Source organism: Leptopilina heterotoma, unplaced genomic scaffold (assembly GCF_015476425.1).
Source record: "Leptopilina heterotoma isolate Lh14 unplaced genomic scaffold, ASM1547642v1 Lhet_152, whole genome shotgun sequence".
Classification (NCBI taxonomy): domain Eukaryota; kingdom Metazoa; phylum Arthropoda; class Insecta; order Hymenoptera; family Figitidae; genus Leptopilina; species Leptopilina heterotoma.
In genome coordinates, this window is record NW_025110868.1 from 1 (window position 1) to 12,938 (window position 12,938).

Genomic DNA, 12,938 nt, shown 5'->3' on the forward strand with positions numbered 1-12,938 from the left:
GTTGAATTTTTTAGTAGTAGCAGGTCCACCCGTACGCCATCAGACAATCAAAATTGGTAAAACGAAAATAAAAATTATTTCATCCAAATTTATTTAATCTAATCATCTGAAATTACCAGAGTTCTAGTAGGGACTGAACCCTACACAATCCTGAAGAATAGAGAATTTTATTTCAATTTTTAAGTTGTAGCACCATCACCCGAACGCCATCAGACAATCAAAATTTGGTAAAAACGAAAATGAAAATTTATTTCTTCCAAATTTAGTAATTCTAATCATCTGAAAATCACCAGAATTCAAGTAGGGACTGAGCCCTACTCAATCCTGAAGAATAGAGAATTTTATTTCAATTTTTTAGTAGTAGCACCCTCACCCGAACGCCATCAGACAATCAAAATTTGGTAAAAACGAAAATAAAAATTTATTTCTTCCAAATTTAACAATTCTAATCATCTGAAATTTTCCAGAGTTCTAGTAGGGACTGAGCCCTACTCAATCTTGAAGAATAGAGAATTTTATTTCAATTTTTTAGTAGTAGCACCCTCACCCGAACGCCATCAGACAATCAAAATTTGGTAAAAACGAAAATAAAAATTTATTTCTTCCAAATTTAACAATTCTAATCATCTGAAATTTTCCAGAGTTCTAGTAGGGACTAAGCCCTACTCAATCTTAAAGATTAGAGAATTTTATTTCAATTTTTAAGTAGTAGCACCATCACCCGAACGCCATCAGACAATCAAAATTTGGTAAAAACGAAAATGAAAATTTATTTCTTACAAATTTAACAATTCTAATCATTTGTAATTTTCCAGAGTTCTAGTAGGGACTGAGCCCTACTCAATCCTGAAGAATAGAGAATTTTATTTCAATTTTTTAGTAGTAGCACCCTCACCCGAACGCCATCAGACAATCAAAATTTGGTAAAAACGAAAATAAAAATTTATTTCATCCAAATTTATTTAATCTAATCATCTGAAAATTACCAGAGTTCTAGTAGGGACTGAACCCTACACAATCCTGTAAAATAGAGAATTTTATTTGAATTTTTTAGTAGTAGCAGGTCCACCCGTACGCCATCAGACAATCAAAATTGGTAAAAACGAAAATAAAAATTTATTTCATCCAAATTTATTTAATCTAATCATCTGAAAATTACCAGAGTTCTAGTAGGGACTGAACCCTACACAATCCTGAAGAATAGAGAATTTTATTTGAATTTTTTAGTAGTAGCAGATCCACCCGTACGCCATCAGACAATCAAAATTGGTAAAAACGAAAATAAAAATTTATTTCATCCAAATTTATTTAATCTTATCATCTGAAAATTACTAGAGTTCTAGTAGGGACTGAACCCTACACAATCCTGAAGAATAGAGAATTTTATTTCAATTTTTAAGTTGTAGCACCATCACCCGAACGCCATCAGACAATCAAAATTTGGTAAAAACGAAAATGAAAATTTATTTCTTCCAAATTTAGTAATTCTAATCATCTAAAAATCACCAGAATTCAAGTAGGGACTGAGCCCTACTTAATCCTGAAGAATAGAGAATTTTATTCAATTTTTTAGTAGTAGCACCCTCACCCGAACGCCATCAGACAATCAAAATTTGGTAAAAACGAAAATAAAAATTTATTTCTTCCAAATTTAACAATTCTAATCATCTGAAATTTTCCAGAGTTCTAGTAGGGACTGAGCCCTACTCAATCTTGAAGATTAGAGAATTTTATTTCAATTTTTAAGTAGTAGCACCATCACCCGAACGCCATCAGACAATCAAAATTTGGTAAAAAACGAAAATAAAATTTATTTCATCCAAATTTATTTAATCTAATCATCTGAAAATTACCAGAGTTCTAGTAGGGACTGAACCCTACACAATCCTGAAGAATAGAGAATTTTATTTGAATTTTTTAGTAGTAGCAGGTCCACCCGTACGCCATCAGACAATCAAAATTGGTAAAAACGAAAATAAAAATTTATTTCATCCAAATTTATTTAATCTAATCATCTGAAAATTACCAGAGTTCTAGTAGGGACTGAACCCTACACAATGCTGAAGAATAGAGAATTTTATTTCAATTTTTTAGTAGTAGCACCCTCACCCGAACGCCATCAGACAATCAAAATTTGGTAAAAACGAAAATAAAAATTTATTTCTTACAAATTTAACAATTCTAATCATCTGAAATTTTCCAGAGTTCTAGTAGGGACTAAGCCCTACTCAATACTAAAGAATAGAGAATTTTATTTCAATTTTTTAGTAGTAGCACCCTCACCCGAACGCCATCAGACAATCAAAATTTGGTAAAAACGAAAATAAAAATTTATTTCTTACAAATATAACAATTCTAATCATCTGAAATTTTCCAGAGTTCTAGTAGGGACTGAGCCCTACTCAATCCTGAAGAATAGATAATTTTATTACAATTTTTTAGTAGTAGCACCCTTACCTGAACGCCATCAGACAATCAAAATTTGGTAAAAACGAAAATAAATTTTATTTCTTCCAAATTTAACAATTCTAATCATCTGAAATTTTCCAGAGTTCTAGTAGGGACTAAGCCCTACTCAATCTTGAAGAATAGAGAATTTTATTTCAATTTTTAAGTAGAAGCACCCTCACCCGAACGCCATCAGACAATCAAAATTTGGTAAAAACGAAAATGAAAATTTATTTCTTACAAATTTAACAATTCTAATCATCTGAAATTTTCCAGAGTTCTAGTAGGGACTAAGCCCTACTCAATCTTAAAGATTAGAGAATTTTATTTCAATTTTTAAGTAGTAGCACCATCACCCGAACGCCATCAGACAATCAAAATTGGTAAAAACGAAAATAAAAATTTATTTCATCCAAATTTATTTAATCTAATCATCTGAAAATTACCAGAGTTCTAGTAGGGACTGAACCCTACACAATCCTGAAGAATAGAGAATTTTATTTGAATTTTTTAGTAGTAGCAGATCCACCCGTACGCCATCAGACAATCAAAATTGGTAAAAACGAAAATAAAAATTTATTTCATCCAAATTTAACAATTCTAATCATCTGAAATTTTCCAGAGTTCTAGTAGGGACTAAGCCCTACTCAATCTTAAAGATTAGAGAATTTTATTTCAATTTTTTAGTAGTAGCACCCTCACCCGAACGCCATCAGACAATCAAAATTTGGTAAAAACGAAAATAAAAATTTATTTTATCCAAATTTATTTAATCTAATCATCTGAAAATTACCAGAGTTCTAGTAGGGACTGAACCCTACACAATCCTGAAGAATAGAGAATTTTATTTGAATTTTTTAGTAGTAGCAGGTCCACCCGTACGCCATCAGACAATCAAAATTTGGTAAAAACGAAAATAAAAATTTATTTCTTCCAAATTTAACAATTCTAATCATCTGAAATTTTCCAGAGTTCTAGTAGGGACTGAGCCCTACTCAATCTTGAAGAATAGAGAATTTTATTTCAATTTTTAAGTAGAAGCACCCTCACCCGAACGCCATCAGACAATCAAAATTTGGTAAAAACGAAAATAAAAATTTATTTCTTACAAATTTAACAATTCTAATCATCTGAAATTTTCCAGAGTTCTAGTAGGGACTAAGCCCTACTCAATCTTAAAGATTAGAGAATTTTATTTCAATTTTTTAGTAGTAGCACCCTCACCCGAACGCCATCAGACAATCAAAATTTGGTAAAAACGAAAATAAAAATTTATTTTATCCAAATTTATTTAATCTAATCATCTGAAAATTACCAGAGTTCTAGTAGGGACTGAACCCTACACAATCCTGACGAATAGAGAATTTTATTTGAATTTTTTAGTAGTAGCAGGTCCACCCGTACGCCATCAGACAATCAGAATTTGGTAAAAACGAAAATAAAAATTTATTTTATCCAAATTTATTTAATCTAATCATCTGAAAATTACCAGAGTTCTAGTAGGGACTGAACCCTACACAATCCTGAAGAATAGAGAATTTTATTTGAATTTTTTAGTAGTAGCACTTCCACCCGTACGCCATCAGACAATCAAAATTTGGTAAAAACGAAAATAAAAATTTATTTCTTCCAAATTTAACAATTCTAATCATCTGAAATTTTCCAGAGTTCTAGTAGGGACTAAGCCCTACTCAATCTTGAAGAATATAGAATTTTAATTTAATTTTTAAGTAGTAGCACCATCACCCGAACGCCATCAGACAATCAAAATTTGGTAAAAACGAAGATAAAAATTTATTTCTTCCAAATTTAACAATTCTAATCATCTGAAATTTTCCAGAGTTCTAGTAGGGACTAAGCCCTACTCAATCTTGAAGAATATAGAATTTTAATTTAATTTTTAAGTAGTAGCACCCTCACCCGAACGCCATCAGACAATCAAAATTTGGTAAAAACGAAAATAAAAATTTATTTCTTACAAATATAACAATTCTAATCATCTGAAATTTTCCAGAGTTCTAGTAGGGACTGAGCCCTACTCAATCCTGAAGAATAGATAATTTTATTACAATTTTTTAGTAGTAGCACCCTTACCTGAACGCCATCAGACAATCAAAATTTGGTAAAAACGAAAATAAAAATTTATTTTATCCAAATTTATTTAATCTAATCATCTGAAAATTACCAGAGTTCTAGTAGGGACTGAACCCTACACAATCCTGAAGTATAGAGAATTTTATTTGAATTTTTTAGTAGTAGCAGGTCCACCCGTACGCCATCAGACAATCAAAATTTGGTAAAAACGAAAATAAAAATTTATTACATCCAAATTTATTTAATCTAATCATCTGAAAATTACCAGAGTTCTAGTAGGGACTGAACCCTACACAATCCTGAAGAATAGAGAATTTTATTTGAATTTTTTAGTAGTAGCAGGTCCACCCGTACGCCATCAGACAATCAAAATTTGGTAAAAACGAAAATAAAAATTTATTTTATCCAAATTTATCATCTGAAAATTACCAGAGTTCTAGTAGGGACTGAACCCTACACAATCCTGAAGAATAGAGAATTTTATTTGAATTTTTTAGTAGTAGCAGGTCCACCCGTACGCCATCAGACAATCAAAATTGGTAAAAACGAAAATAAAAATTTATTTCATCCAAATTTATTTAATCTAATCATCTGAAAATTACCAGAGTTCTAGTAGGGACTGAACCCTACACAATGCTGAAGAATAGAGAATTTTATTTGAATTTTTTAGTAGTAGCAGGTCCACCCGTACGCCATCAGACAATCAAAATTTGGTAAAAACGAAAATAAAAATTTATTTTATCCAAATTTATTTAATCTAATCATCTGAAAATTACCAGAGTTCTAGTAGGGACTGAACCCTACACAATCCTGAAGAATAGAGAATTTTATTTCAATTTTTAGTAGTAGCACCCTCACCCGAACGCCATCAGACAATCAAAATTTGGTAAAAACGAAAATGAAAATTTATTTCTTCCAAATTTAACAATTCTAATCATCTGAAATTTTCCAGAGTTCTAGTAGGGACTAAGCCCTACTCAATACTAAAGAATAGAGAATTTTATTTCAATTTTTTAGTAGTAGCACCCTCACCCGAACGCCATCAGACAATCAAAATTTGGTAAAAACGAAAATAAAAATTTATTTCTTACAAATATAACAATTCTAATCATCTGAAATTTTCCAGAGTTCTAGTAGGGACTGAGCCCTACTCAATCTTGAAGAATAGAGAATTTTATTTCAATTTTTAAGTAGAAGCACCCTCACCCGAACGCCATCAGACAATCAAAATTTGGTAAAAACGAAAATGAAAATTTATTTCTTACAAATTTAACAATTCTAATCATCTGAAAATCACCAGAATTCAAGTAGGGACTGAGCCCTACTCAATCCTGAAGAATAGAGAATTTTATTTCAATTTTTTAGTAGTAGCACCCTCACCCGAACGCCATCAGACAATCAAAATTTGGTAAAAACGAAAATAAAAATTTATTTCATCCAAATTTATTTAATCTAATCATCTGAAAATTACCAGAGTTCTAGTAGGGACTGAACCCTACACAATCCTGAAGAATAGAGAATTTTATTTGAGTTTTTTAGTAGTAGCAGGTCCACCCGTACGCCATCAGACAATCAAAATTTGGTAAAAAACGAAAATAAAAATTTATTTTATCCAAATTCATTTAATCTAATCATCTGAAAATTACCAGAGTTCTAGTAGGGACTGAACCCTACACAATCCTGAAGAATAGAGAATTTTATTTGAGTTTTTTAGTAGTAGCAGGTCCACCCGTACGCCATCAGACAATCAAAATTTGGTAAAAACGAAAATAAAAATTTATTTTATCCAAATTCATTTAATCTAATCATCTGAAAATTACCAGAGTTCTAGTAGGGACTGAACCCTACACAATCCTGAAGAATAGAGAATTTTATTTGAGTTTTTTAGTAGTAGCAGGTCCACCCGTACGCCATCAGACAATCAAAATTTGGTAAAAACGAAAATAAAAATTTATTTTATCCAAATTTATTTAATCTAATCATCTGAAAATTACCAGCGTTCTAGTAGGGACTGAACCCGACTATACACTAGATAGCATGTGTATCTTAACACTTTTAAATAATTATTCTAAAATAAAAAATTATACAATAGGTATATATTGTATTGAGGAAGCTAAATGATCATGAAATGATCAACTTGTTTTTATATTGCTTCCTCATAAAGGAAGCCTTATTGTGATGTCGATTTCCGAATTTTTTAGAACCAATTATTTTTACAAATTTTCAAGTGTAGTATATATAATTCGTCGAGAGGAACAAATGTCCGGATGTATGTGTGTATGTATGTGTGTGTGTGTGTATGTATGTGTGTGTGTGTGTGTGTATGTCACCGATTCTTGTGGACAAATTTTCTCTTACACGTCTTGACGGATTTTGATAAAATTTTGTAGGTGTATTACGGTCTTGAATACCAAAAATCAGACAAAAGGATTTTCAAAAATATCTAAAAAAAAAAATTTTTTTCAACAATTTTTTAATTTTCGAAAAAATAATTTTTGGATTTTTTGAAGTAACTTTTTTCTATATTAAAATTTTTATTAATTCTTTTTAAAATTGCATTTCTGACATAAAAACGAATCGATTCATGTATATAAAGTATATATTTTATCAAAATTTATAGAATTAATAAATATTTTAAATTTTCACAAAAAATTGAAATTTTGTATTTTTTGACATTTTATCTTAACACTTTAAAATAATTATTCTAAAATAAAAAATTAAACAATTGGTATATATTATATTGAGGAAGCTTAATGATCATGAAATGAACAACTTGTTTAAATAATTGAATTCTCGTAGAACTTTCTAATTAAGATCTGATTTAAAACTTAATTTTTGTGAAAATTTTAGATAATAATTGAATATTAAAATCTTTTATTTAAATTGATATCTTTGAAAATTGGAATTCTTGTAAAACTAATAATATTTTTATTTTTATACAAAAAAATTTTTAATTTATTATTTTCTTAAAAAATAAGTAAAGTTTTGAATAATTTTAATTAAGGGTTTAAATAAAACATTTAAATATGTCATTTAATTAAAAATTTCAATAAAAACATTATTAAATTTTAAAAGAGTTACAGTTGTAACTTTTTTTAAAATTTTTGTGGAAGAATAAATAAGCTTTTTAATATTTGTGACGCGCTCCCAAGAAAGGTACCTAAGAAGCAAAAAATTTGAGGTTATGTTTTAAATTTTTTTGAGTAAAAATACAGAAAGAAAATCAATTATTAATTAAAAATTGTTGGTCTTCAAGTCTTCATTATATTCAAAATATTTAATGAATATTGGTTTCAAATTCAAATAATTAAAAATGAACTTTTAATCAAGATAAATCTAACTCAAACCCAACCTATAATTCGTTTGCTTCTTAGGTACCTTTCTTCGGGTCGCGTCACATTTATTTAACAAATATTATTTAAGTTTTAAATGTAATTAAAGTTAGAAATTATGAAAAAATTAGTCTTTCTTTTTCTCTTTCGTCTTTCTTTCTTTAGTATTTCGTTTTTATCGTTTTTTTTTTAAATTGGATAATTAAAAAGTTTTGAAGATAGTTACATTCCTGTAAATAATTTTGTAAAAGTTTAGAATTGAAATTATGTATTAGCAGTAGGTATAAGAAAAACATAAATATTTTTATATGAAAATTATAAAAAATTAATGCAAATACAATGCAGAATCAACTGTTTGTGATTTTTGTGAATAGTCCAAAACGAAGCTACTTTTTACTACTTTTCTCGTTGTTAAAGCTACTTTTTTTAAAATTAATTATCGAGCGCGAAGCCTGAAACCCCGAAATTGTTTGCTTAAACAATTTTGACTTTTTATATGATAAATTTTAAAATTCTCTTTCTGATTCTAAAAAAGAATATTCGAAATAATAACAAAATCGGATGCAAATTTTTTTTTCAAAGTCTAACTCGTAAAACGAAAAGCTCAAACTCACAATTTTCTCGAAACTATCAAATTGATACTAAAGTGGATCAAATGGATGCCAAATATTTAGATCAATTTTTTATTTTATCCACATTTTGGTATATCAATTCGTTCCAATTTGATACTATTAAGTTAATAGTATTTGAGCAAAAAAAAAGTACATTAAATAGAGGTTAAGAGAGAAATTTTTTTTAAAATCTTAAAAGGAATTTTATTGTTTGCGCAAATATTCAGATTTGATAATTTTTTAAGATATCTTCAGAAATTTTACCTCGTAAAGTAATTCGAAAAAATAGGTCAATTTTGCAGTCGCGTCTATATATTTAGTTTCGCTTTAAAATAAAATAAATTTTACTCTTGATAAGAAGAAAAAAATAGGGAAAAAATTGTTGATAAAAAATAGTAGACATCATATGAAGTTGTATACGAAAGTTTGTAGAGAAAGTTTTTCAATTTTTATACACAGTTTTTGTCTTGTTTCTTACTTTTTTTTTTAAAGAAAGAAACCTTTTCTTTTAAATTTTCTCGCAATGCAATTCAGGCAACAATATTGCGAATCAATAAACACATGGAATGCTGCAAGAAGACAGACAAGCGAGACAGAGAGTGCACTTGAGCCAGCTGCAGTACCATTCAGCACTCGTATCATCAATATTCTTCTTCGGTCTGTCGGCAGCAGCAGCCGAGAGTGATATCGATCCAATAGCCAATTAGGGCTAAAAGGTCCTTCAAGGAAAATTAGCGCTCCTCAGAGTCTTTATTCTTCTCAAGTCTTTTTTTTTCTTTCTTTCTTTCTTTTTTTTCGTTTCTTCTTGCTGTCTCACTTCTTCTCTTATTCCTTATCGTTAAAAAAATGGTCCTCTCTCGTCTTTTGAAAAAAGGGAACTGTGGGGTTAAATAAGATTTAGGTATCTAATAATAATATTGACGTGTCTGGTATCGGGAAGTAAATAGAGAAAACCTAAAAGGGATGAAAAAAATAAAAGGAAACAAAACATCCCACGCGGTATTGGTCTAGCGTAATCTGACAGTGCATTTAACCACTTTACGAAATAGCCGTATATCTCTCGTAGCGTGACGTAGTATTCGATACCGTGGCAAGTGATGCGCGCGCGCGTGTTCAGTTGGTACGCGTGGTGGTGGGGATGGAAGTGGAGTTGAAGTCTGGAACGAGTAGTGGGATAAGGGTGAGTTTAGTATCGAGGGAGCACGAACTATTGGGGGTGGTTGTGGAATCACGGTGTGTCGGTCTATAGTTCACCAACAAGAGAGAGAAGAAGGGTGCGCCCACTTCGCGTCAACGTTTACCCTCGCGACGAGAAAGAGAGAATATTTCATGTTGTGTGCGGGTTTTTACGAATGTTTTTCTTTGTGTCGTTGTCGATGCCGTTCGGGTCCAGTTTCTCTTTGTCTCCAGGCATTGGGCACAGTTTCCATTTTATCGCGCGAATGTTCTCTCAGTGTTTTTGTCGAGTGTGCGGGTCACTCGTGTTTGCCATAGAGTGTCGGTAAAGTGAGCAAGAAGATAACTCGGTGGATATTTCCAGATTCCCCCCAACCCACCCCCCCAAAAAAATTTAACAGGAGATGTTTTTTTTACTTTAGTGTGTATATAGGTGGTGTTTGGTGGGATTTTTGTGTTCGGAGTGATTTGCAATGGAGGTCCGGGAAAGACCTTTTGCTCTCGTGTAATTAGTTTTGGTGGGCAAAATTTACAAGGGCCCTTTGATCGTATGTAACCAACTGGAGTACTCGAGAAAGGGAGATGAGTGCGAGTGCACCGGCCTCAGAAGGGTTTGTGTCGAGAAAGCTGGGGTGAAAATTCTGAAAGAGAGAAACTAGGGTTGAAGATAGATAGAGAGAGAGAGAGAGATTTTCCCTTTTGAAAATTGGAAACAAAGGATCGAACGTCATGGATTTACTTCTACTTTTGACCATCTCGAGCCTTTACTGTTTTGCTTTTGGGGACAAGTGCGCGAGCGAGTGTTCTTGCAAGTGGAAAGGTGGCAAACGGACCGTAGAGTGCACTGATCGTCACCTGGCCAGCATACCCGACTCGATCGATCCGGAGACCCAGGTCCTGGACATCAGCGGGAACCTTATCAAGACATTGCCGGAAAATATTTTTGTCAAAGTGTACCTGACAAATTTGCAGCGTCTCTATTTACGGGAATGTCGTATCGACCACATTGACGACAATGCCCTGTCCGGTTTGACGAACTTGGTTGAACTCGACTTGAGTGGCAATCAATTGAAAGCCGTGCCAAGTCAAAGCTTTGCTAAAGCTCCATTTTTAAGGGACGTGGTACTCGCTGGAAATCCCCTTGAACGGATTCCCTCTTTCGCCTTTAAGAAGACACCAAATCTTGTTAAGCTAGATCTCTCCAATACAAAGTTAATCGAACTCCAGGAAAATGCATTTCTGGGTTTGGAAAATCTCGAGAGTCTTAGGTTGAACAACAATAAACTTTCAACCCTTCAACAGGGAACTTTACATCCCCTCAATAAACTCAGGAGCATCGAACTCCACGAGAACCCCTGGTTTTGTGATTGTCATCTGAGGGAGCTGAAGATATGCCTTATCAAGCACAATATCCCAACACTCATTGCCCCCGTTTGTCATGGACCCGAGCAGAATCTCAACAAAATGTTTACTGAACTTGTTGTCGAGGATTTTGCCTGTCAACCTGTTTTGCTAATCACTAGCCAATATGCAGAGGCAACTATTGGGGAGAATGCCAGTATTATTTGCAGGGTATCCGCAGTGCCACCGGCAAAAATCAAATGGTACTGGAATGGAAGATTACTGGCGAACCACTCAGCCTTCAGTAGCTATCAAAAGGTCTTGATCTACGAGGAAGGACAGTTTAGAAAAAGGAGCACTCTGGTCCTCACCAACGCCCAAGAATCGGACTCGAGTGAATTTTTCTGTGTGGCAGAAAATCGGGCCGGAAGTGTCGAGGCTAATTTTACACTTCACGTATCACTGAGAACAGCCGGAATGTCAACTTTAGGGTCGGGTCAGATAGCCGGAATCTCCGCGGCTCTAGTGGTTCTGATCCTCTTTATTCTGTTGATAATTCTCGTCTTATTCCTCCGTCTGAGGAGAATGCCCCAAAAGGACCACAAGAGTCCAACCCCTGCGGAAGTGGTCCCACCGGAAAATGTGGACAACGTACAATCGGCAACATCAACAATTAGCCGAAGAAAACATGAGGAAGTGGAGACGACTTCTTTTTCCGAAACAAAACACCCGGTCTCCTTGAATTTAAGTTACGTTCAGAGGCCGCAGCCCCGTCTCGACGAAGGCGAATACATGGTGAAACGATTCGAGGATAATCAGCCAATGATTCCCGGTCCCTGTTTCTCCTCAACGACATCCCTGATGCCGATCGACAATCCCGATCTCATCAGGGACACAAGAAGAGGCTCCGGCGAGGAGGTCGTTCTTCCCTACAATGGGGAATACAGTCGCGTCGAACTTGAGGACGCGAAACTATTGTACTCGGGTTGCCTCTGGGAGAGGGACGTCAGGACCACAGTCTCCGTCAATCCCTACACGTCCAAGGAGATGCTGGCGAATATGGCCTCTGTCGAGGCATTTCCACCCGGAGCAAAACAAATGCGAGTCTGGCAGAAGGGAGTTCCAGTTCTACCTCCAGTTTCCGCTTTGAAGCGCGTCCTCGGATCGACACGAAGTTCACCCGACGAAGGCTATCAAGAAGGCACTGGTACAGATGTCTAGGTACCACTACTTCATTACTGTGACGCCCGACATCGATACATGGAACTTCGCAGAAGACATCAGGAGGAAACGGACTGTTGATATAAATAAACCGCATCAATATATAAAAAGTCGGGCGACCGGTAGTGAAATACCTCGGCATGTGCTTATTCGTTTTAAAAATAAAAAAAAAAAAACTCTTCGACAGTGATTTATCGAGATATCAGATGAAAAGGGGTGAGAATAATCCATAAAAGATACACGTCTTGACTTGCGTAATAATCTCTAAGCAAATGGTCTTTAATTACATCCGGATTGTGTGGGTTCTCGACGTTAGGTTTTATAATCTTCGAAAGACATCTTGGTAATCCTCGAGGCATCTTTGATCTACGAGATATCTTGATTATAATCCTCAAGGAATCTTTAATCTTCATGATATCTTGATTATAATCCTCAAGATTATTACATTTCAATTATGGTCTTAAAGATATCTTGATTGTAATCAAAATAACTTAAAGATATTTTAATGGCAATCAGATATCTTAAATATATTTTGATTATAATCAAGTTATCTTTAAGATTTTAGGCTTAGAATCAAGATATCTTGATATTAAGCCTAAAATCTTAAAGATATCTTGATTTAAATCCTCAAGATTATTACATTTCAATTATAGACTTAAAAATATTTTGATTATAATCAAGATATCTTAAAGATATCTTGATTACAATCAGATAT

General features: G+C 33.1%; 1 protein-coding gene across 1 annotated transcript; it reads left to right on the forward strand.

Annotated features, from left to right (window-relative positions):
* Positions 1–10,029: 10,029 nt before the first annotated feature.
* LOC122498557 (leucine-rich repeat-containing protein 4B) lies at positions 10,030–12,581 on the forward strand. The gene has a single exon (XM_043606340.1). It carries the CDS (start codon positions 10,391–10,393, stop codon positions 12,221–12,223), a length of 1,833 nt encoding a protein of 610 aa, XP_043462275.1. The 5' UTR covers positions 10,030–10,390; the 3' UTR covers positions 12,224–12,581.
* Positions 12,582–12,938: the final 357 nt, after the last annotated feature.

What these genes read in the sequence shown, in the direction of transcription:
- LOC122498557 (XM_043606340.1), top strand. Translation starts at nt 10,391, where the DNA reads ATGGATTTACTTCTACTTTTGACCATCTCGAGCCTTTACTGTTTTGCT.